Source organism: Ahaetulla prasina, chromosome 2 (assembly GCF_028640845.1).
Source record: "Ahaetulla prasina isolate Xishuangbanna chromosome 2, ASM2864084v1, whole genome shotgun sequence".
Classification (NCBI taxonomy): domain Eukaryota; kingdom Metazoa; phylum Chordata; class Lepidosauria; order Squamata; family Colubridae; genus Ahaetulla; species Ahaetulla prasina.
In genome coordinates this window covers 13,702,582-13,728,062 of record NC_080540.1, presented here as the reverse complement: position 1 = coordinate 13,728,062, position 25,481 = coordinate 13,702,582, and the positions used below count along the sequence as shown (strand labels likewise).

At 45.4% G+C, this 25,481-nt stretch overlaps 1 protein-coding gene across 1 annotated transcript in view; it reads left to right on the top strand.

Moving 5' to 3' along the window:
• EHMT2 (euchromatic histone lysine methyltransferase 2) overlaps nucleotides 1-25,481 on the top strand; it is a 53,381-nt gene that overhangs the window by 21,158 nt on the left and 6,742 nt on the right. The window contains exons 9-23 of the mRNA XM_058171726.1: nucleotides 790-891; nucleotides 1,257-1,402; nucleotides 3,457-3,600; nucleotides 4,251-4,480; nucleotides 7,138-7,329; nucleotides 7,588-7,670; nucleotides 8,447-8,553; nucleotides 10,731-10,853; nucleotides 12,580-12,681; nucleotides 12,788-12,892; nucleotides 15,137-15,291; nucleotides 16,716-16,883; nucleotides 17,146-17,290; nucleotides 19,019-19,096; nucleotides 21,439-21,554. Of these exons, the coding sequence (XP_058027709.1) occupies nucleotides 790-891; nucleotides 1,257-1,402; nucleotides 3,457-3,600; nucleotides 4,251-4,480; nucleotides 7,138-7,329; nucleotides 7,588-7,670; nucleotides 8,447-8,553; nucleotides 10,731-10,853; nucleotides 12,580-12,681; nucleotides 12,788-12,892; nucleotides 15,137-15,291; nucleotides 16,716-16,883; nucleotides 17,146-17,290; nucleotides 19,019-19,096; nucleotides 21,439-21,554 (1,996 nt within the window). The remainder of the gene's footprint in view (nucleotides 1-789; nucleotides 892-1,256; nucleotides 1,403-3,456; nucleotides 3,601-4,250; nucleotides 4,481-7,137; nucleotides 7,330-7,587; nucleotides 7,671-8,446; nucleotides 8,554-10,730; nucleotides 10,854-12,579; nucleotides 12,682-12,787; nucleotides 12,893-15,136; nucleotides 15,292-16,715; nucleotides 16,884-17,145; nucleotides 17,291-19,018; nucleotides 19,097-21,438; nucleotides 21,555-25,481) is intronic.

The window sequence follows — 25,481 nt, the reverse complement described above, 5'->3', positions numbered from 1 at the left end:
AAGGGGGGCGCGTTTGACCTCAGCAAACAAGCTAAGCCCCGTGTTTATGTCTCTGTATCCAATCAGAGAACAACGGGAGCATCTGATTGGCTGTCCAAAACCCTTGTGACACGAGCCTGTCGGAGCCATCTTTAGTGTGGGACTGCCAGTACATGTGACTGCGCATGCTCCTCCCTTTCAAGGAGAAAAACGCCTGAAAGAAAGTCGCGCGGGGAGGGGGGGGCGCGAAAAATGTTTTCTTCTTCCTAGGGGGGCATGACAGAAAATAATTGAGAAGCACTGAGCTAGTATCACTGTCGTTAAGTACATCTGGCTTCCCCATCGACTTTGCTGATCCAAAGGTCACAAAGGAGGAATGTCATGACGCTGGGACACTGCAACCATCATAAATACGAATCAATTGGCAAGCGTCCAAATTTTGATCACATGGCTGACCATGCTGCAGCGGTTGTAAGTGTGAAAAATAGCCATGTCACTTTTTTCAGATCATAGGACCCCCTTTTGTGACCTTCTGACAGGAAAAGTCAATGGGGAAGCCAGTTTTACTTAACAACTTCAAACGGTCACTAAATGAAATGTTTGTACATTGAGGACTACCTGTAGCTGTTGACCTGATCTGAAAATATTTAAGAGGTTGCAAAATCTGAAGTGGCTGCTAGTTTCACTCAGAACCTCCAGAGGAAAAGGCCATCAAAATAGGAATTATTGAATGAAAAGAAATCAAAAGGCATCTGATGGATGTACTTTTTCCTTACTGGGGACATCCTCTTTCTCTATTTCCTTCCTTAGGTCTGAATGGTGGCCCGTCAGCCACCCAGAGCGAGTATACGGAGGTGCCTCTTGGCTGCCTGGAGCTGCCCAACGAGGGGGCACTGTCCCCCAACAATGCCGGTGTGTGCCCACCCATCCCTTCTCTTCTTTCGGAGTAGTGGGTTCAAGAATTCAAGCTGTGTTTCCTTTGGGGGGGTGGGGGTTTTCTTTTTTAAAGGGGAGAATTCAGGGGTGAAATGCTATCGATTCGGACCGGTTCTCCCAAACCGGTAGTAATAAAAGCTACTGGTTTCAAGTGAATCGATACTTTAAAAAATGCTACCGGTTTGGATGAACCGGTATTTCAGACCATCAGCTGTGCCGTGCAATATATATTCGCTAGAAAGCAGAAATCTAAATCGCGCAACACAGCTGTTCCCCCTCCCCTTCCTGTTCTACTTACCTTAGAAAAGGCTACTTCATCATCATCTCCTCCCCTTTCCCAGGTGTGTCTAATGAGACAAGTTCGCTGGAAACCGAACGCTTTGAGGAACTTCCGTTGTGTTCTTGCCGCATGGAAGCTCCAACCATTGAGCGGCTTAGCCAGCAGGCTGGAAATCAGTGCATGGCAACCGAGAGTGCTGACGGGGAGGTAAGCAAGGATAGGGGATCTGGAAGGAAGAGGCTCCAGATGGCTCTACTGAAGTCCTTTCCATTTTACCTTATTGATTTTTTTTTAAGTCAAAGCATTCATTGCAAACCCTCTGTTGCTTCTAAATCAGGGGTCTCCAAACTATGTGACTTTAAGAGTTGTGGACTTCAACTCCCAGAATGCCCAGCCAGCATGGCTGGCTGGGGGATTCTGGGAGTTGAAGTCCACAAGTCTTAAAATGTTGTGATCCGCCAGCAGCCTGGAGCTGCCCAACGAGGGGGCACTGTCCCCCAACAATGCCGGTGTGTGCCCACCCATCCCTTCTCTTCTTTCGGAGTAGTGGGTTCAAGAATTCAAGCTGTGTTTCCTTTGGGGGGGTGGGGGTTTCCTTTTTTAAAGGGGAGAATTCAGGGGTGAAATGCTATCGATTCGGACCGCTTCTCCCAAACCGGTAGTAATAAAAGCCACTGGTTTCAAGTGAATCGATACTTTAAAAAATGCTACCAGTTTGGATGAACCGGTATTTCAGACCATCAGCTGTGCCGTGCAATATATATTCGCTAGAAAGCAGGAATCTAAATCGCGCAGCACAGCTGTTCCCCCTCCCCTTGCTGTTCTACTTACCTTAGAAAAGGCTACTTCATCATCATCTCCTCCCCTTTCCCAGGTGTGTCTAATGAGACAAGTTCGCTGGAAACCGAACGCTTTGAGGAACTTCCGTTGTGTTCTTGCCGCATGGAAGCTCCAACCATTGAGCGGCTTAGCCAGCAGGCTGGAAATCAGTGCATGGCAACCGAGAGTGCTGACGGGGAGGTAAGCAAGGATAGGGGATCTGGAAGGAAGAGGCTCCAGATGGCTCTACTGAAGTCCTTTCCATTTTACCCTATTGATTTTTTTTTAAGTCAAAGCATTCATTGCAAACCCTCTGTTGCTTCTAAATCAGGGGTCTCCAAACTATGTGACTTTAAGAGTTGTGGACTTCAACTCCCAGAATGCCCAGCCAGCATGGCTGGCTGGGGGATTCTGGGAGTTGAAGTCCACAAGTCTTAAAATGTTGTGATCCGCCAGCAGCCTGGGGAGCTGGCAACGGAGTTGTACAGCGATGAGGCTGAGGAAGAGCGTGGGCCAGTCCTGGAGGAATGAGGGCTCTGCATCGGAGACTGAGGTGGGGCCAGGGCCATCAGGGAGTGAGGTGCGGAATCCAGAGCCTCCAAAGACTGACAGTAGTGAGGCAGAGGAACAGGAGGAGCCTGTTCCTAATGCACGCGTGAGAAGAGCTGCCAGAAGGCAAGAGCAGCTCAAACAAAGAGGATGACTCAGGAGTAGGGCCAAGAGATGATTGGCCCCTCCCATAAGGCTTAAAAGACCAGCAACAGCATTTGGGCTCTTGGCCAAAAAACAACGTTGATTGCATTCATTTTGTATCGCTGTCTTCTGAACTTTTGCTAAGAAAGGCCTTTGGCAAATTGCCTAATTGGACCAAGGTTGGTGATAGAACTGAGGAATTTGCATTGGGATTAAATTATTGCTTTAATTTAGTTGAACTATGCTGGGAATGAAGTAATCTCAGCTGTTCGAATAAAGTTTGTTTGTTTTTACACTGACTGAGTTTCCTACTACCTACTTGGGCCTGGGTCACAACATAAAAGTTGCCCAGTCTGGAGATCCCTGTTCTAAATAACGAATAAGGATTTTGTCCAATACAAATAATCCTCAACCCAATTTATAAGCTGAACTTTGACATTAAGTTTTAGCTGCAGATGGCAAGCTTGACATCTGAATGAAACGGGTCTACTTTTGCTCGGCTGAGTGTCTCCTGCTGTCTGAAACAGAGTAGCTTAGCCCCCAATGCAGTGTTTCTCAATCTGAGGGGTTTTAAAATGCGTGAACTTCAACTCCCAGAATTCCCTAGCCAGCATGGTTGACTGAGAGAATTCTGGAGGTTGAAGTCCATACGTCGTAAAGTCATCCAAGTTTGAAACATTGCCCTAATAAATTAGCGAGACCTGGCTCACAAAACAAGTGGAGACAGCTTCTCCTTTCTGCCTTTACAGCTAAATGGCTGCAGCAGCAGCATCTTGAAGCAAGAAACGATGCGTCCCTCCAGCCGGGTTCCCCTCATGGTCCTGTGCGAAACCCATCGCGCCCGGATGGTGAAGCATCACTGCTGCCCTGGATGTGGCTACTTCTGCACGGCGGTGAGGAACGAAAATCGGCAGGCGTGTGGGGACCTGATAATGGGGTGAGAGGGTCACCATCCACCCTCTGGGGACATTTGAGGGGCAGAGCGCAGCCCTGTGATTGTCTACCTGAATGAATCCATTGGTGGCCATTTTGAGCCAAGGCCTCAAGGTCAATTAGAACAGAGGTCTCCAACCTTGGCAACTTTAAGACCTGAGGACTTCAACTCTCAGAGTTCCGCAGCCAGCTTTGCTGGCTGAGGAACTCTGAGAGTTGAAGTCCACAAGTCTTAAAGTTGCCAAGGTTGGAGACCCCTGAATTAGAAGACAGCCTGGCCAGGTTGATCAGGAAAATAGAAAAGACCAAGTTTCAGTTACATCTAGGCCTGCTCATCCGGGAGAATTTGTCTGCTTGCTGATGGCAAAGGTTTGGGTTTTCATATCTTCTCTTCCTGAAGATTCAACTCTTGTCATTTCTAGCAAGCTTGGTTGTCAGTTCCAAAGTGGGCTATCCAGTAACCTCCCAAATGTTGGGAAATTACAATCCCCAACAGCCTTTGCGAGCTTGGCCAAGTAGAGGAATCCTAGGAATTGTTGCTGAGCGCTAATATACACAAGGTGTGGCTGGACACCAACAGATCCCTGAGAGCTGTTTTCCTTTTTCTCAGGGTACCTTTCTGGAGTGCCACCCGGACTTCCGTGTGGCCCACCGCTTCCACAAGGCGTGCGTTTCTCAGCTCAATGGCATGATCTTCTGTCCACATTGTGGAGAAGATGCTTCCGAGGCCCAGGAGATCACCATAGCCAAGGCGGACACCTCTACACCTGTCCCCATCCCGCCGTCACATAGCCAAGGCGCTTCCGAATCCACCGGCCGTGCTGATACCACCCAACCCAGGTGAGTTGGCTTCGTCTGGCAGGAATCCCAATAGCTGGGTTTTCAGAAAATAAAAGGATATGTATTTTTTATTTATAAATGGAATCTTTTTAGTTAATACCAAAGGTCTCCTGTATCACTCTCAAGCTGGTAAAAAGAGGTAGGGGAGTTATCGCTCTTTTATGACTTGTGGACTTCAACTCCCAGAATTCCTGAGCTAGCCATGCTGAAGAATTCTGGGAGCTGAGTTCCGTGCTGGCTCAGGAATTCTGGGAGTTGAAGCCATATAAAGGGGTCATCGTTCCCTACCTCTGCAGTACTCCTCCAAAGGACACAGAATTGACCGACTCTTTGAAATCTTCCAACTTTGGCACTGCCTGTGGAGAAAGCAGTTTCTCCTTTCCTATTTTTAAATTCCATAAAAGAAAAGTTGCACTGCTAGAATTTGCAGGCAGCAAAAGGGCCACATTTGAGCAAGGCTTAGGGGGAGGTTGATATAAATTTGTAAGTCAAAAGTTCCTCCATTCTACCGTTCTCCACAAATACGCACACAAAGGCTTCCAAAGTTTTTCAGCCTCACTCTTTCCAGTGACATCATGTCAGCCCTCTGAAGTCGGCCAGGTCAAGAAACATATTCCCCAAGACATACTAGAATTCTACCTAATTGATCTAGGCCAGTGTTTCTCAACCTAGCAGGCTTAAGAGGTGTGGACTTCAATTCCCAGAATTCTCCAGCCAGCCATGCTGGAATTCTGGGAATTGAAGTCCATACCTCTTAAACTTGTTGAGGTTGAGAAACACCCATCTAGGCTATAATCACAGATTCTGGAAACCTGCCAGCGTTTCTCTTTTCCTTCCTCTTATACCAAAGAAAGTCAAGGCAGGACCATTGTGAGTTTTTTCTCTCACATTTTTCTGATTTTTCTAGACTTAAGTTCATGTTTTTTCTACTAGTTGCCACACGGCCACGTCTGTATTCTTCTGTGCGCCATTGTGTTATTTGCATAGGCAGCGAGTACAACTTGCGATGACACAAAACCGATGGAACTGTGTATTGTCACAACACAGCAGAGAACACAAAAGTTTAATATCAGGCACAAGGAAGCAGAACGACGCTGTCACCTGATCATAGTTGCTTCTGTTTATTGCTGCTTGCCTGTTTACAAGAAGTTTGCCAGACTGACTGCATTCTCTTGGGAACAGCTAGATACAGGCTTCAGAGATTTTAGAAGAGGTGTTGTGTCTCGCTCGCTCCCCCTGCCGCAGCCGGGCCCCTCTTATCTCCTGCCAGACGCTGATAGTTCGGAAGAATGTCCTGGCATGCCTCCAGCCCCCAGCCCTGGCACCATGCCCGGACAGGCCGAGCAAGACGAAGGGCCTGACGTGCCTTCAGCCCCCAGTCCTGGCATCATGCCCAGGCAAACGGAGCAACTAAACCCCTCCCCCACAGCATGTGAGCCTGAAGAATGTGAAGCCAGTCATGAGCTCAGATTACCAACAGCTGGAGGCTGGAGAGATCCTGCTTCCGGAGAATTGAGAGGCGACGTCAGCAAAAAGAAGGGAGGAGCAGGCCTGGATAAGTGCTGAGTCATGGAGCCATACCCCATGGCCTATATAAAGGATCTGCTTTCTGGCATTCTCTGAATCAGGCAAAGTCTAACTTGGATTGCTGAAGTCACTTCCTGGTCTCCTGCCTGCCTTGAGAACTCTGATAGGACTTTGGCAGAGCTGCAGAGGCACGCTTGATACGGACTTCCCCGACCTGGCCGTCAGCGGAGGAGTGGGACACGACAACAGGGGTGTCAAACTCGATTTCATTGAGGGCCACATCAGGGTTGTGTTTGACCTTGGGGTGGTGGTGGAGTGAGCGTGGCCAGGGTGGGCATGGCCAGCTTGCCATCACTCATGTCAGCGCCTGTGGTGGCCCGAGCGCTCTGCCAGTGAAAACAGGCTCCCGAGTTCCATTTCCAGCTGCAGCGGTCTTCTGCAACCCTCTGCCAGCAAAAATGCCAGTTCCATTTTTGCTGGCAGAGGCACTGTGGGCCAGTCCTTCGCGGTTTCCAGGGCAGCCCTGCGGGCCAAATCTAAGCACCTCGGGCTTGGATCCATCTTGAGTTTGACACCCCTGTTTTAGAGGGAGTCAGATCTCTGTCACTTCCACAATTGCAGCCATTCCAAGCTCACCAGTCACTTCCCTCTTCACATTCTCGCTGAAGATTCCATCACATACAGGTAGTCCTTGACTTAAAACCGTTCATTTAGTGACCGTTCAAAGTACAACGGCACTGAAAAAAGTGAATTCCATGACCATCTTTGACACGTTAATGACTGTCGTAACAGCCCCACAATCTCACGATCAGAATTCGGACTCTTGGCAATTGGCAATTGTGATAATTGCAGTGTCCTAAGATTGTGTGATCCCCTTCTGTAACTTTCTGACAAGCAAAGTCAATGGGGAAGCCGGATAAACTTCACAGCCGTGTTATTAACTTAACAACTGCAGCAATTCCCTTAAACAACCGTGGCAAGAGAAACTGTAAAATAAGGCAAAACTCACTTGCTTCACAGAAATCTGCGGCTCAATTGTGGTCATTGAGTTGAGGACTACCTGTATTACAACATTATGATTTCTTAACTTGAGATGTTTCTTACTGCTCTGTTTGGCCTTCTGCCCTCAGTGCTCGGATGCGTGGGGGCTCAGGTGTTGAACACCCACCAGATGATACGGTGGGCTTCGGCGGCCCAGGTATTGATAGCGCAGGACCACGGCTGACTCTTCCTAACGGGGCTGTGCTTTCAGCACAAGGATTGCCAACAGGGGCTGGACGGGAGCAGCTAGAGCGAGCCCTGGTGGTACAGGAATCCGAAAGGTAAGCAAGCCACTATTCTCACCTTCTCTGTCTTCATGGTAAAACTATGATTAGCATTAGCATTATTCTAGCAAACATTCATTGTTTGATAACAGGCATCCGGCCTTGACAATGAAGCAAGGTGAGAACGCTTAAATGGGTGCCGAGTTGCCATAATTTTCCCCTTCGGCCCTGTCTCTTGCCTTCCACAGCTTCCCTTTCTCTCCAAACTTCGTTTGCCTGACTCTCTTTGATCCCTCTCTCCTCTATCGCTCCCAGGCGCAAGAAGCTGCGATTCCATCCACGTCAGCTCTACCTCTCCGTGAAGCAAGGGGAACTGCAGAAAGTGGTCCTGATGTTGTGTAAGTTGCCATTTCCCTGCTGAAATTAGGAATGCGGAAACCAGTAATAATAGGGGTGTCAAACTCAATTTCATTGCGGGCCACGATGTTTGAACTGGGGTGTGTGGCCAGCTCGACGTCACTCATGTCTGGGGCGCCTGTGGTGGCCCCAGCACTCTGCCAGTAAAAAGGGGCTCCCCAGCTCCCTTTTCGCTGGCAGAGACACTGTGGGCTGGTTCTTCACTCTTTCCAGGGCAGCCCCGCATGCCAGATCTAAGCACCCTGCGAGCCGAATCCAGCTTTGAATTTGACACCCCTGAATAATAGGAATAAGGGCATTCTATTGAGTTTCCTCCAGGGGTGAAATCCAGCAGGTTCTGACAGGTTCTGGAGAACCGTTAGCGGAAATTTTGAGCAGTTCGGAGAATCAGCAAATATCACCTCTGGCTGGCCCCAGGAGTGGGGAGGGAATGGGGATTTTGCAGTATCCTTCCCCTGCCATGCCCACCATGCCATGCCCACAGAACCGGTAGTAAAAAAAAAAATTGGATTTCACTACTGGTTTCCTTTATAAGTGTTTTTCAACCTTAGCAACTTTAAGATGTCTGGACTTCAACTCCCAGAATTCCCCAGCCAGCCATCAAGAGTTTGTAAAGGAAAGATTTTTTTTCAGTGTTTCCTTATGGAGTTAAATTTTACCATTTTATTTTCATGAATCTAACCAATTGGGGCAATTGTTTGTTCTCTTTTCTTTTTCATTGTCACCCATCTTCTCTCTCTCTTGTTTTTTTCCTCAGTGGATAGCTTAGACCCCAATTTCCAGACTGAGCAACAAAGCAAGCGTTTCCCACTGCACGCTGCAGCACAGAAGGGCTACATGGAAATCTGCCACGTTTTGCTGCAGGTTTGTGTGTGTGTGTGTGCGTGTGTGAATAAACCTGGGCCTCTGGGTTCTATTGGGTTTCCTTTTTTCCTTTGTATGTCCTGAGCTTGACATTTAGAACTACTGACACCAGTCCCTGAGCAAGAAATAAATAAGCATCCTTCGCCAACTTTTTGAGTTGAAGGAGGTAAACTCCCATTCAGAAGTTTAAAGATTGCAGGCAAATTTGATTGTAAAAAGAAAGAAGGGCCTGGAAGTGGCTCACCAGGCTAATGCAGCCTGTTATTAACACACAGCTGCTTGCAGTTACAATTACTGCAGGCTCGAGTCCCACCAGGCCCAAGGTTGACTCAGCCTTCCATCCTTTATAAGGTAGGTAAAATGAGGACCCAGATAAGTTGACTTTGTATATAAATATACAAATAGGATGAGACTATTGCCTTACACAATGTAAGCCGCCCTGAGTCTTCGGAGAAGGGCGGGATATAAATTCAAAAAAAATAAAAAATAAAAAATAAAAATAGATAGTATCTCCTTGAATCATCTCATTCCTTTTCCAGTTATAGTATTCTAATCTCTAAAATGCATCGCTTTTTGGAAATTTTGCAGCCAGTTTTGAGAAAGGGCAGTTCAGATCCTCAGTCACCCACATGTAGATTTGAATGTACAGGTAGTCCTCAACTTACGACCACAGTTGAGCCCCAGATTCTGGTTGTTAAGTGAGACAGTTCCACCTGAACCCCTTCCTCGCTTGCTCCTGATTTTAACCTTCTTGTGGAAGTTCTACAGAGTCCTCGACTTACGACCACAATTGAGCCCAAAATTGATGTTGCCAGTGAGACATTTGTTAAGTGAATTTTGCCCCATTATACTATCTTCCTTGCCGCAGTGAATCACTGCCGTTGTTAACAATCACACGGTTGTTAAATGAATCTGGTTTCCTAATTGACTTTGCGTGTCAGACGGTTGCAAAAGGGGATCACGTGACACCCTCCCCCCAGGACAGAGCATCTCGTCATAAGTATGAATCAGCTGCCAAGCATCTTAATTTTGATCATGGGACCTTGGGGGATACTACAAAAAGAAGTCACTTTTTTCAGTGCTGTTTTAACTTTGGACAGACACTAAATGAACAGTTGTAAGTTGAGGACTACCTGTACGTATCTTTGCTCAGTGACGACAGCAGATCCTTGGCTGTGCTTGACGGGCAGAATTTTACACTTGAAAGGAGGCTTCTGAGAGAGGAAGGGATGAAAAAGTTAAAGGAGGAAAATACACAGTTCTGGGTTTGCTGAGAGAGAAAGAGAGAAGAGCTGTTGAATATGCAGTATATTAAATATGGCTATGTTAAACTGCTCTTAGTCAATTGGTTAAAATTGACATTGAGTAATCCTTGCTGAGCGACTGCAGTTGTTTTGGTTGCTGACACAGTCACTAAGCAAACTAGTGATAGGTAAAGGTAAAGGTTCCCCTCGCACATACGTGCTAGTCGTTCCCGACTCTAGGGGGCAGTGCTCATCTCCGTTTCAAAGCTGAAGAGCCAGTGCTGTCCAAAGACATCTCCGTGGTCATGTGGCTGGCATGACTAAACGCCAAAGGCGCACGGAACGCTATTACCTTCCCACCAAAGGTGGTCCCTATTTTTCTACTTGCATTTTTTACGCTTTCGAACTGCTAGGTTGGCAGAAGCTGGGGCAAGTAACGGGAGCTCACCCCGTTACGTGGCACTAGGGATTCGAACCGCTAAACTGCCAACCTTTCGATAAGAGACAGTGACAAATACGCTGTATGATCTTGCAGTCTCATTCAGATAAAAGTTCTTGTCTCCTGTTCTGTTTTGTTTGTGGGGGTGCTGTTTTTTTGCCACTTAAACAAGTGTCTCTTCTTGGGCTACTTTTCTATGCATTTGTAAAAAGTGTTAATTAACAAGTTCAGCTCTGGGACCTTAATTAGTTCATTAGAACTTTCCTGTCAGTCTCTCACATGCTGCTGAAACTGACCAGATCTTAATCAGTTTTGCACTGAAGACTTTTCTTGTCCTGAATACAGGCACTGGTGGCAAAAATTACTTTTTCTTAACCCGGGAATTGCAAATTTGTTGCTATATTTAGGCAATCTCTAAATGGGGACTACCTATATACCAGTTAAACATGTCAACAAATCAATTAGTAATAAATCTTAAATATTTTCTCTGGCAGGCTGGAGCCAACATAAATACGGTGGACAAGTTGCGTCGAACCCCTTTAATGGAAGCGGTTGCAAACAACCATGTGGAGCTAGCACGCTATTTGGTCAAGAGGGGTGGTTGTGTGTACACAAAGGTCAGGAGATAAATGATTTTATAAATAGAGTGGGGGGGAGGAATTTATGTCTTAATGGAGGTCAGTGCAGCTTTTTTCTCCTGGAAAATTTCTATGGCCTTAATTGATGTGTGACAAGAAGAAATTGCATGTGTTCAGTTGTTTTGATATACAGTGGTTTCATTTCTATGTGTCTTGCTGCTTTTAAAAAGGCAAGACTCTTCAAAATAACATGTCCGAAATACCTCATTGTATCATTTGCACCATGTTTGCACTATGTTTGAGAAAAATCATACTTCGGGGCAGGAACAAATATGTGTGTGTTAACCGGCTCATTTTCTATTGAAATAATTTATCCTCAAAAACCTGACATTCAGCCTCAGAAATGCTTTTTTTTAAAAAATCTTTTTTTAATCACAAAACAGTATTTAATCTTAAGTAAATTAAACATAGAAACTTAAAAAAAGGAAAAGAAAAAAATATCTTATATTTTATATTTAATCAATAGACACTAGTTCACCACTGAAACCTCTATAATATTTCTCAACCTTAGCAACTTTAAGATGTGCAAATTTCAACTCGCAGAATACCCTGGAGTCTACACATCTTAATAGATAGAATAGAATAGAATAAATTCTTCATTGGCCAAGTGTGATTGGAATTTGTCTTCGTGCATACACTCTCAGTGTACATAAAAGAAAAGATACATTCGTCAAGAATCATAAGGTACAACACTTAATGATAGTCATAGGGAACTAATTAGCAATCAAATCATATTAGGAAACAGTCAATATAAATCGTAAGGATACCAGCAACAAGGTTACAGTCATATAGTCATAAGTGGAAGGAGATGGGTGATGGGAACGATGAGAAGATTAATAGTAATGCAGACTTAGTAACTAGTGTTGAGGGAATTATTTGTTTAGCAGAGTGATGGCATTCAGGAAAAAACTGTTCTTGTGTCTAGTTGTTCTGGTGTGCAGTGCTCTATAGCGTCGTTTTGAGGGTAGGAGTTGAAACAGTTTATGTCCAGGGTGTGAGGAGATCTGTAAATATTTTCACAGCCCTCTTTTTGACTCGTGCAGTATACAGGTCCTCAATGGAAGGCAGATTGGTAGCCATTGCTTTTTCTGCAGTTCTAATTATCCTCTGAAGTCTATGTCTGTCTTGTTGGGTTGCAGAACCAAACCAGATAGTTAAAGTTGCCGAGATTGAGAAATACTGAAATAAACAACACAATATATTATCGTAAAATATCACGGGATTGATTTCTGCCATAGTAACATATATTGCTACATCCTTTGGTAGAAAATACTACCTTTTCCAAAACAGACCACACATTTCCAACAGCCTGCATTAACAATGCTATTCCAGCTGGTTTAATAGAACAACTCAGTGACCGGGTTAAACCTTTATATTAGGCTTGGTTTGTTTTCAACCATGGTTTGTTGAGCCTGTCAGAATGGGTTGGATTGCACATAATACTAAGCCATTGTGTACAAACCATATTGACTGGGCTTATCAAAGACCCTGATCTAAAACAAAACAAAACAAAAGCACACAAAGATGAGTGTAATGCATGAATCCAGAGTTTGAGGCCGCTTCTTGTGGGACTAGAAGTTCAGGATTCCGTCACTGTTTTATGAGAATGATAAAAGTAGGGAGGGAATCACTATGGGGAGAGAAAGTACCTGCATGCAACTTTAAATTAATGCTATTTCATTGTCCCTGATGTTACTGCCAAAAGGAGGATGATGGATCTACCTGTCTTCATCACGCTGCCAAGAATGGAAATGTGGAGATGGTCAGCTTGCTCCTTTCCACGGGACAGGTGGATGTCAATGCCCAGGTGAGTGGGGAGGCTGGTTTCCCTTGGTTGCTGACAGAGGCTACCAGCTTCACCCAGCTCTCCCTGGGCCTTCACACAATGCTTGTTCTTCCTGTTTCTTGTTTAGGATAATGGAGGTTGGACCCCTATTATCTGGGCTGCTGAGCACAAGCACATTGAGGTGATCCGTATGTTGCTCACCCGAGGAGCTGACGTCACCTTGACTGACAACGTGAGTTTGGGTTTTGTGGGGAAGCACCAGGTTTTGTGAAGTTGAGGTAAAACAGAAACGAGTGAGATTTGTTTCCGGGAGCCAGAACTGTAGCCTGTGTGTGTGTGTGTGTGTGTGAAATCTCTGGTTGGATTTATCTGCATAACAGAATGGACAAGGTTGGTTTGTCTAGGGCAGGGGTCTGCAAACTTGGCTCTTTTAAGACTTGTGGACTTCAGCTCCCAGAATTCCTCAGGCAGCTTGCTGAGGAATTCTGGGAGTTGAAGTCCACAAGTCTTAAAAGAGCCAAGTTTGCAGACCCCTGGTCTAGGGATCTCCAACGGTGGCAACTTTTAAGACTTGTGGAGTTCAACTCCCAGAATTCCTCAGCCAGCCACGGTTGGTCCAACAAGTTGCCAAGTGTCAGGGCTGCCTCTGTTCAATCCCTAGGAAAGAAAAACCCTTGACTCCTTTAAAAGTAGAGAAAAGGTACTTTTACTTGCAAAGAACTGAATACAGCGAAGTCAGACACAATCTGAAGCAAAAAGGTGTGAAGCTTCAAACTGAAACAAACTTTAGAGCCCCACCCACCCCTTTTGTAACCAGGCAACCAGAGTTCAATCATTGGCCAAGAAGATGTTTTGGGAAAGTCTCTGATTCAGGTGCGCTGTTCCTCTCTTCTGCATACTGAAGCTAGGACAGTTGGCCTTGAGGATGATAAACAAAATCCAAGGTGGCAATTTCATCAATTCTGGAAAATTTACACTTTCACCTCCTGCACGCTTCCTCCCCCCTGCCCCCCCCCCACACGCCCAAGTGCCCATTTCTCCCCCTCCCACCGTTTCCATGGCAGCAAGCGAAGATGCAGGCTGACACCAAGGTTGCCTTCCATCCTTCCAAGGTGGGTAAAATGAAGACCCAGATTGTTGGGGGCAATAGGCTGACTCTGTAAACCGCTTAGAGAGGGCTGTAAAAAGCACTGTGAAGTGGTATATAAGTGCTATTGCTATTGGAGACCTCTGAGTTATGCCACCCCGTTACTTAAAAGGTAAAGGTAAAGATTCCCCTCGCAAATATGTGCTAGTCATTCCCGACTCTAGGGGGCGGTGCTCATCTCCGTTTCAGACTCGAAGAGCCAGCGCTGTCAGAAGACGTCTCCATGGTCATGTGGCCGGCATGACTACGCCAAAGGCGCACGGAACACTGTTACATTCCCACCAAAGGTGGTCCCTATTTTGCTACTTGCATTTTTTATGTGCTTTCGAACTGCTAGGTTGGCAGAAGCTGGGACAAGTAACAGGAGCTCACCCTGTCACACGGCACTAGGGATTCGAACTGCTGAACTGCCGACCTTTCGATCAACAAGTTCAGCAGCTTAGCCACTGAGGCATTGCATTCCTTTAAAGTATTCTTGCAATTAGGAAAGTAACACTGCTAAGGGGTAAAGTGAGTAAAAGGAGTCACATGGTAGACATGGCAGTGCCATTGAAGTCTCATTTTTTGTACATGCATGCAACATTGCTGGACGGTCAGGTTTTGGGCCTGCTGGTCAGGATTGCCATCTTGACTTTTTGGATCCCTCCTATGGCAACTGCTGAGAGCGATAGAGGAGACCTTCTGCAGATCTTTACGGGCCTGTACGAGAGAACATGCAAAAGTTTGGATACCCAGTCCATTCATTACATTGTTATGGTTCATCAGCAGCCTATGGAGTTGGCAACGGAGTCGGACAGCGATGAGGCTGCGGGGAAGCCAGGGCCATCGGGAAGTGAGGTGCGGACTCCAGAGCCTCCAGAAACTGATAGTAGTGAGGCAGAGGAACAGGAGGCGCCTGTTCCTAATGCACACATGAGAAGAGCTGCCAGAAGGCAAGAGCAGCTCAAGTAGAGAGGACAACTCAGGAGTAGGGCCAAGAGATGATTGGCCCCTCCCATAAGGCTTAAAACAATTTCAGCTTGCCGGAAAACAACGTTGTAGCTGCGTCTTCTGCTTCGTGTATGTCTTTGTTTTGTAGCTTCTGGACATTTGCCAGGAAGGGCCTTTGGCAGTTTGCCTAATTGGACTAAGGTTTGTGAGATAACTGAAGAATTTGTGTTTGGGAGGCATTTTTTTTACTTTGAGTTGAACGACGCTGGGAATGAAGTAATTCCCAGCTGTTCGAATAAAGTTTATTTTTCCACGGACTAAGTTTATTACTGCCTACTTGGGCCTGGGTCACAACATACCTGTCACTTTTCTTCAACGCCTTCCTCTCCTTCCATCTAGGAAGAGAACATCTGCTTGCATTGGGCCTCCTTCACAGGAAGCGCGGAGATTGCCGAAGTCTTACTTAATGCCCAGTGTGACCTCCACGCCGTCAATTTCCACGGAGACACGCCTCTGCACATCGCTGCCCGGGAGAGCTACCACGATTGTGTCCTGTAAGCAACAGGCAGAGCTGAGCAACAAGCGACACGTTTCCGTTTTGGATCCTGTATCGCGAGACTAGCCGTTGCAAAGCCTCTGCTTCTAATCCAGGGGTCTCCAACCTTGGAAACTTTAAGACTTGTGAACTTCCCTTTGTAAAGTTTTTTTATTTTTTTACACACAAACAACAACATACAATGCATCTTTTCTGAACAGAATATCAGCCAGGTACATGTTCATGCCAAATTTAATTCTCCAACACATCTTACATGCTTTCATCAATATATTTTCTCTCATTTTTAATTTTCTTCTTCTTCTTTATTTATTTATTTATTTATTTCGATTTTTATACCGCCCTTCTCCCGAAGGACTCAGGGCGGTGTACAGCCAAGTAAAAATACACTGTATACAAATTAAAAGAAATTTAAAAGGAAACATATTATGATGTGGCCAAAAAATTTAAAACAATTTAAAATCTTAAAATAGAAATAACCCCAATAAAATTTTAATCCAGTCCCGCTTGAATAAATAGGTGCGTTTTCAGCTCATGGCGAAAGGCATTCTTACATTTCTCTTTATAAATCTAATCTACCCTTCACAGCCAATTTTAATCTTTTATCAAATTTTCCCTCTCTTCCCCCCCCCTTTTTCTACTCCTATATTTATTAAACCCTTATATTCCCTTTTAATAGTTGTATTATTTTATATCTTCCACTTATCCAACATCAACTTCGATCATATATTTACATTTCAGTGACAATTCATGCATGATTCACCATAATCAAAAAAAGAAAAGAAAAAGTAAGAAAAAACTCAATTTTTCTTCATAGTATCATTTCTAAAATATCATTTATAAATCCATAATAACCTCCAAACATTTTTTCTTATTTTAAATTCCACTCTCAATGTTTAAATCATTTAATATATTGCCAACTCTTTCTGTGCTTTAAATTCCATTTACACTTCAACCAGTATACATTTCAGTCCTTTTTTATTTTCCTCCTCTTTCTCTTCCTCCCCTTTTTTTCTTTTTTTCTCTTAAAATTCTCTACTCTCTTTGCTTGTCCTGTATTTCCATCAACTCTCCTTCTCCCCTCTTCCCCCGTTTTTCTCTATTAATCCCAAAATGATCCTTGAACTTTGTATTTTTTTCTTCCCTTCTTTTTCTCCTTGTCTCTTCCTTCGTGAAATTGCTGGCTGAGGAACTCTGGGAGTTGAAGTTTACAAGTCTTAAAGTAAATGAGGACCCAGATTGTTGGGGGCAATAAGTTGACTTTGTATATAAATATACAAATAGGATGAAGACTATTGCTTAACACAGTGTAAGCCGCCCTGAGTCTTCGGAGAAGGGCGGGATATAAATGCAAATAAAAAAAAAAAAGTTGCCAATGTTGGAGACCCGTGTTCTAATCTACTACGTCCTTCTTCCTCACCACAGCTTGTTCCTGTCAAGGGGAGCTGACACGGAAATACGGAACAAGGAGGGGGATTTGCCCGTGGACCTGACCTTGGAGAACTCGGACGTTTGGTTTGCCCTTCAACTCAATCGCAAGATCCGCCAAGGCATCCTCAACCGTTCGGTGCGCACGGAACGCATCATCAGCAGGTAAGATGGTCAGGTGGAACGGATGCACACCAGCATGTGTGGTTGAGTTTGGGGTTTCATAGAGCCGGGATGGGTCAGTGGTCTTAGAATGCAGCACAGGTAGTCCTCGACTTACGACCACAATGGAGCCCAGAATTTGTGTCTCTAAGTGAGAGCCTTGCTAAGTGAGTTTTGCCCCATTTTACGGCTTCTCTGAATGAGATCAGGGAGGTGGGCTTAAAAGTAGCATCTGCCATAGGTTCTGCCCTCTTTCTTTAACCAGGGATGTGGCTCGGGGCTACGAAAACGTGCCCATTCCCTGTGTCAACTCTGTGGATGATGAACCCTGCCCAGATGACTACAAGTACATCTCCGAAAACTGCGAGACTTCCACCATGAACATCGATCGCAATATCACCCACTTACAGGTATCTTTTTGATCCATACCGAAGCAGTGGGGCTCCTAGGCATGGCCAGCGGAGGGGAAAACAAAAGGTCAAAGGCAAGAAGCATAACCAGGCTCTGGACAGTTATTTTAGCCTGGGAAAGGGACCAGGATGTGCGGGGAGAGCAGATGCTTTGCAAGGCAAAGGGACTCTGATCTGATTCTTGGCTGTTCGGTTGAATAAAATGACGGAAAGGATTCTGCCCTAAAACTCTTGACGAGCCAATGCTGTCGGTTAAAGGAGGCTGTTCAGAAGGAGACCACAATCTGGTATCTAATGCTTCCACTAGTAGAGAATATCTGTGGCTCAGGGTTGAACTATAGTGATATTTGGTCATGTCAAGGCTCCGACTAACAAACCCAAGCAAATCAGAACTCCGAGGCCACTTGCTTCCTCTAAGAAATTCTTTATTGGGTACATCATATCGGCACACCTAATGGAAAACCAACTCTGAATTTTTCCCGCAGTTTCACCATAATTAAAATCAGTAATAACCCCCCCCCCCAGTGTCACTGGTCACATTGGCCAATTAGATTAATTGGCGGGCTCTTCAGGCAATCTTCTCCACCTTCCTCCATCGCCTGGGAGATGACCTTGGTTCCCACAAGAAAAATCTATGTTGTCTCTAGTAAGGCATTCCAACCTCCTACCCCCTCCCATACCGTGTGGCAACGATGAACCAGGGAAATGGCTTCTGCCAGGTTCAGTTCGACATTGACAGGTCGTTTGCTTGTGGATGTTTCATTACCCAATTAAGTAACATTATCAAAAAAGATAATAAAAAAAAACTTAAGAAGGAAAAAAAAAACAGACCAAAAGACATCCTCTCTGGCAGCCAATACTAGATAAGCAGGGATTAGCACAAGACAAACAATAAGAAGGAAAGTAATTGTCTCATCAAGTAGCTACCAAGAAGAAAAACACATCCCCCCAACAACAGTGGCAGAGCAAGCTACTATATATTAACAAAAAGGGAGTCTCATACACACTAGCACTGATAGTGTTATCAAGTTAGGCAATGAAATGTCTACAAGCAAACACCCTGAACCACAAGGGCTCCACGTGGCATTACCAACATTCCAAGTCAAATAATGTGATTTAAGTTCCAAATTTGAGCTTCGATTAAGATTCTTAAGAGTTAAACATAGTAAGAATGACTTGCAGGATAGCCCAAACTGGCAAGAGGACCATGTTGAGCTCTTGTGAAATTTGGACTCTAGTCTTTATGAGGTATTCAGTTAGCTTCCTGGTTATCGGCTTAATAATTAAAAAGTGTAAGAAAAGGAGCAAAAATATTTTTACTTATTTAGATATCGGACTTCTTTACCGCCCATCTCCTTCACAGAGAAGATCTCTCAGTTCAAGACTACCTGTTAGATACAGCTTCCGGGCTCCCATTTCTGCTACCTCTGCTTTCTCAATGGCTGACTTTGCCGGTAGCACAGACCTATGGTTTATGTAGTTCCTCCCTCTGGAGAGGCTGCTTAGCTGCCTTAGCCTAGAGCAGTGTTTGTTCAACCTTGGCAACTTTTAAGTTGGGTGGACTTCAACTCCAAAAATTCCTCAGCCAACCTAATTCTGGGAATTGAAGTTCCCCTGTCTTCAGGTGGCCACAGTTGGAAAAACACAGGCATAGAAGCTGGATGATGTTTGGCGCCATCACCTGCCAGGTCACCTCTGTTTTCACCTCTCTTCTTCTTATCTTGGCAGCATTGCACGTGCCAGGACGACTGTTCCTCCAGCAACTGTCTTTGTGGACAGCTCAGCATCCGTTGCTGGTATGACAAGGTGAGCTGGTACCTTTGTGTGGGGCAGAAGAGCTGCTTAGCAAGCTGGAAAGCTCAGATTGAGGGATGTGTGGGGGAAAAAACCCTATGTGGATGCCTGTGAGAAATGTTAACTCAGCCACAGTCTGCCTTTGCTAACCTGTTTCCCTGGGTTTTTAACACTTAATAACAAATTTCTTATCAGGCACTTAAAGCAGCAGACAGCAACCTCATTCCTTTAAGGTAGGGTGAGCTGAGAGAGAAGCACCGACCCCAAATCATTCTGAGCGTCCATGTTTAAGTAGGACTTGAACCCGGCAAATTTTGGGCTCAATTGTGGTCGTAAGTCGAGGACTGCCTGTAACAGAGTTGGAAGCTACCTTGAAGCTGATCCTGCTTCTTCTACTGATCCTGTTTCTACTGAGGGAGCATTGTGCGATATATTTGTTTGTTTCCCTCCTTTATTAATTTTACAGTTAAATCATGGCGGCAAACACATCCAACCCACCTATCCAACACATTTTCCTCTTCTTATTTCCCCCACAATAACAACCCCGTGAAAGTGGCTTGGCCAGAGAGAGAGAGAGAGAGAGAATAACAGACAGAATAAGAGAGTTGGAAGGGATCTCGGAGGTCATCTAGTCCAATCCCCTGCTCATGCGGGAGACCCTGTACCATTTCAGACAAACGACTGTCCTGTCTCTTTTTAATCCTGGCCATTGCCTGACCCCGATCCTGACACTTATCCTCTAGTGGCACAGACCTCTTTGCAATTCTTTTGTTCGTTGAAATGTGAACTCTAGATCTTCTCAGTGGACTTAGCAATAAGTGCCAGTTCCTGAAAAGGAGAAAACGTACAATATCATTGACTTTCCTGACATCTGGTGCTTTCCGAAGGCGCTCGGATTATAAATTTCCAAGCTTCCAGGTTCAGTCTGCATTTCTGGAAGTAGTAGCCACCAGTACAGGTAGTCCTCAACTTACACTCATTCGTTTAGCGACTGTTTGAAGTTACAGGGAAGGTCATAAAAAGTAACTCGCGCTTGCGTTCATTAGAAGCATTGCCAGAGTCACATGCAGTGGTGGGTTTCACATTTTGTTACCACTGGTTCGCCACATGCACACTCATTTTGCTGACAAGCACATTCACTTTGCTCACACATGCGCCTTCCACGCATGCGCCCGGCCTCAAAAACGTGCCTAAATCGGACAGCATAGCGCCGGGGCGTGTGGGCAAGCCCACCTGCAATCTCCACTACCGGTTCACCCGAACCGGTTTGAACCGGCTGAATACCACCTCTGGTCACATGTTTGAAATTCAAACGCTTGGCAACTAGCATGTATTTATGACGGTTGTAGCATTCTGGGATTATGTTCTTGCCCAGAGGTGTCAAACTCGATTTCACTGAGGGCCACATCAGGGTTGCGTTTGACCTTGGTGGGTGGCGGGGGCATGACTATCTCGACATCACTCATGTCGGGTGCGCCTGTGGTGGCCCGAGAGGTCTGTCAGACAAAATGGTCTCCTGAGCTCCGTTTTCGGCTGCGATGGCCTCCGGCAACCCCCTGCCAGCAAAAACGGAGCTCGGGAGGCCACACGCGGTCCTCCCAAGCTCCGTTTTCGCTGGCAAAGGCACCGCGGGCCAGTCCTTTGCTGCTTCCAGGGCAGCCCCGCGGGCCGGATCCGGCCCCCGCGCCTTGAGTTTGACACTCCTGTTCTTGCCGTTTGTGAACTTCACAGCCGGCTTCTGACGAGCAAACTGAATGGGAGAAGATGGATTTGTTTTTGTTTTTTACCACCACTTAAAGAACTGCAGCGGTTTGTCTAATAACCGTGGCAGAAAAGGTGGTCAAATCAGGCATGTCTCGCTTAATAGCCACCCTGCTTATCAACAGAAATTATGGCCCCCAATTATGGTCATAAGCCCAGGACTTCCTGTACACAGACTTAACCATGTGAGAAAGTGAGGCCTAAATGGTTCTCGTTCCAGTGAGAGGAACCTTTAATTTAAGATTTTGTGGAGATTCTCAGTCACCCGGGTCATGGTGGTCCCAAAGGTGTTTTTTTTTTTCAGTCAGAACTGAAGAAGCTTCTTGGATGAGAAGCGAAACGTCTTCAAGGAAAAACAAAGTTCAGTTGCCTTTCGAAAAAAAAACATCGCTCGGACTTTAATAAGAAAACATGAAGTTGACAACTCCTCTGTTCCCCCTCAACTCTTGTTCATTTGGAGAGCAGCAGTTGTGGAGAGGGAAAAAAACGAGGCCAGCATACATCCCCACAACCTCAAATGAGGAAAGGGAGACTGTTACCATGGCAACGGAACTGTCCGCATCACCCTTCTCTCTCTCTCTCCCTCTTTGCAGGATGGACGTTTGCTACAAGAGTTCAACAAGATTGAGCCCCCTTTGATCTTTGAGTGTAACCAGGCCTGCACCTGTTGGAGGAACTGCAAAAACCGAGTGGTTCAAGGCGGCATCAAGTGAGATCTTTGACTGCTCTCACTGTCTCCCAAACTGAAAAAAATAATGCAGAGATTGTTTCTGGGTTAAAGGAACAGAGACTGAAATATCCAGGAGAGGAACAATTTGGTCCAGCACTTAGAGCAGGAATGTAAAGGCTCAAGTTCTAGTCCTGCTTAGACAAAAAAGCCAGTGACTGGCCAATATCTCCCTATCTCCCTATCTATCTATTATATCTATCTCCATTATCTATCTATTATCTATCTATCTATCTATCTATCTATCTATCTATCTATCTATCTATCTATCTATCTATCTATCTATCTATCTATCTATCGTCTATCTTTCTATTATCTCTATCTCCATTATCTATCTATTATCTATCTAACTAGCTATCTATAGCTATCTATCTATTATCTATCAATTATCTCTCTCTCTCTCCATCATCATCTATCTATCATCTATCTGTTATCTCTCTCTCCATCATCTATCCAACATCTATCTATCTTCTATCTCTATCTATCTATCATCTCTCTCTATCATCTTATCTATTTAGTATCTCTCTATCATCTCTCTTTCATCTATCATCTATCTACCTCTCTCTCTCTCTCTCTCTCTCTCTCTCTCTCTCTCTCTCTCTCTCTCTATTTCACACATACGTTCACTTGTTAGCTTTATCAGTTTTGAAAGTTCCATAGGGAAACAATCCATGCATGTAAACATTTATGACAGTGAAGTGAACCGGCCTTATGTAATTCCTTTCCTCTTGATCTTTTCCTTTAAGCTTCTTATAAATCAATTATCATCTGCCTCCTTTCTTGGTGATCCAAGTGGGACTTCCTTGTCCACAGTTGTGTTCTCTCTCTCTCCCTCCCTCCCTCTCTCTCTCTGTTTCTTTCTTTTCTTTCTCTCTCACATTCACTTGTTAGCCTTATCAGTTTTGTAAACATTGGAGGAAAGTTCCATATGGAATGAATCCATGCATGTAAAGATTTATGACAGTGAACAACATTATGTAATTCCTTCCCTCTATTGATCTTTTCCTTGAAGCCTCTTATAAATCAATTATTACCTGCCTCCTTTCTTGGTGATCCAAGTGGGACTTCCTTGTCCACAGTTGTGTTCTCTCTCTCCATCCCCCCCACATCTCTCTCTCACACACATACATACACACACATTTGCTCTCTCTCGCCCTCCCTCCATAGAAAGAAAGCATAGAACATAGAATAATAGAGTTGGAAGGGAACTAGGAGCTCTTCTAGTTCCAACCCCCTGCTCAAGCAGGAGGCCCTATACCCGCGATGGCGAACCTATGGCACGCTTGCCACAGGTGGCACGTGGAGCCATATCGGTGGGCACACGAGCTCAGCTCTGGCATGCATGTGCACACTGGGCAGCTGATTTTCGGGCCTTCTGGGCCCACCGGAAGTCAGGAAACATGCCGTTTCCGGCCTCTGGGAGTGGGGAAGGCCTGTTTTTCACTCTCCCCAGGCTCCAGAGCCTTTCTAGGAACCTGGGGAGAGCGAAAATGGCCTCCCCCACCTCCGGAGGCTAGAAACGGCCCATTTCCCAACTGGGGAAAGCAAAAAACGGGCCTACCGGGCCCAACGTGCCATCGCATGCCAAAAGTGGGGGGAGCACACGGGGGGGGAACAGGGTGCATAGAATTATGGGTGTGGGCACACGCATATGCGGACCTCCCCCCCTCCCCATGCTTTTGGCACGCAATGGCAAAAAGGTTAGCCATCACTGCCCTATACCATTCTAGATAAATCATTGTCCAGTCTCCTCTTGAAACCCTCCAGTGATTAAGCACTCATAACTTCTAAAGGAAACTGTTCCCTTGGATGATTGCTCTCACTGCTAGGAAATTTCTCCTTAGCTCTAGGTTGCTTCTCTCGTTGGTTGGTTTCCATCCATTTTTGCTCGTCTTGCCTTTTGGCGCTTTGGAAAATAGTTTGTCCCCCTCATCTTTGTAGGAGCCCCTCAACTATTGGAACACAGTGCCAAATCGTTTCTGCAAATAGAAAAGTGCAGAAATTGGGGGGGGGGGGAGAGACTTGGAAATTAGTAGCATGTGGGAATGAAAGGGTAATGATCACTTGTGGAATTCACTGGAACCGTGAAACAAAATGTTAAAAAGTTATTCAGAATAACAGAGTTGGAAAGGACCTTGGAGGTCTTCTAGTCCAATTAGAACAGGGGTGTCCAAACTTGGCAACTTTAAGACGGGTCTAGGACTTTTCGCCTCGAACCCTTGGTGCTGCCTGTTTCTCCACCAGGGTTTCGCCTCCGCATTATTATGCCTCAGCACTTTGGGCCACAGCCCCTCCATCCCAGTCCCTTCGCTGCAGCCCATTCGTCGCAGTACAGTTCGCGTCAGGCTTTTGGGCACACAGGACAGTTCGAAGCCAGCCGGTCATTTTTAAATCTTTTAAATTACCGGCCATTTAGTAATAGTTTATTTTAATTTCTTTTAATTGTATATATTCTGTATTTTATTCCGGCTGTACACCGCCCTGAGTCCTTCGGGAGAAGGGCGGTATAAAAATTTAATAAAATAAATAAATAAATAATCAGTGCAGGGACTCAGGGGCTTTGGGAGTAGAGTGGGGGCTGCAGTTCAGAGAGAGACCCTGTCAGTTTGGAGCCTCCTGAGGCAGCCGACAGGCAACATACACACAAAAACTTAGCAAAGGTGATTCAAACATGCAGCCCTGGCCCCTTTATAGCATGGCAATCTTCTTAGTTAACACAAGAAAGGTCTTTCCTCTTTGTTCCAAGAAGAGAAGTGGGGCTATCCATTCTCTGTCTTTTTACTGCCAGGAAGAATGCTTTCCTCAGTTAAATCCAAATGGAGTTTAGGATGTAAAGAGAAGGAAAGCAGGCTTTTCACTTATTTATTTATTTTATTTATTTATTTATTTTATTTATTAATCAAATTTCTAGACCGCCCTTCTCCCGAAGGACTCAGGGCGGTGTACAGCCATATTAAAATACATAGATAGACAATGAATTTAAAATAATTTTAAAATGAAATATTTAGCCGGCCAATTGAACTAAAAATAATAAAACCAATTAAAATCAGTATAAAATTTAAAATTTAAAAGCTAAAAAATCTAATCCAGTCCTGCGCACCTGAATAAGTGTGTTTTAAGATAACGACGGAAGGTTCTAAGGTCCGAGAGTTGGCGAAGTCCTGGGGGGAGCTCGTTCCAGAGGGCGGGAGCCCCCGCAGAGAAGGCCCTTCCCCTGGGTGTCGCCAGACGACACTGCCTAGCTGACGGCACCCTGAGGAGTCCCTCTCTGTGAGAGCGCACGGGTCGGTGAGAGGTATTCGGTAGCATACCGAATACCTCCGTGGCTATGCAAAGGTCTCAGTTAGGTGCAAACAAAGTCTTTCTTAAGTTGTGCATAGAGAAGAGATGCACTCTTTACTTTTTCACTAAAACAGAAAGTCCCTCATTGCTCCAAGAGAAAAAAAAAAGGAGGGGGTCAGGCAGTCTCAAAGCCCCTGAGCCTCTGTACCAATTGGCTGGCTTCGAACTGTCCTATGCGCCCAAAAGCCCGATGCGAACTGTACTGCGATGAATGGGCCACAGCGAAGGGACTGGGACGGAGGGGCCGTAGCCCAAAGTGCCGAGGCATAATAATGCGGAGGCAAAATCCTGGTGGAGAAACAGGCAGCGCCGAGAGTTCGAGACGAAAGGTCCCAGTCCGCTTTTAAGACTTGTGGACTTCAACTCCCAGTATTTGAACCAGCTTTGCTGGTTGGGGAAGTCTGGGAGTTGAAGTCCACAAGTCTTAAAGTTGCCCAGTTTGGACACCCTGAACTGGAAGATACGATACGATATTTATGTAGTTACTTGCCATGCACATCTAAATTATATTAAAGCAGCCAAAATATTTTTCCAATCCCCAAGGCATGTCACAACTGTTGAGCATCT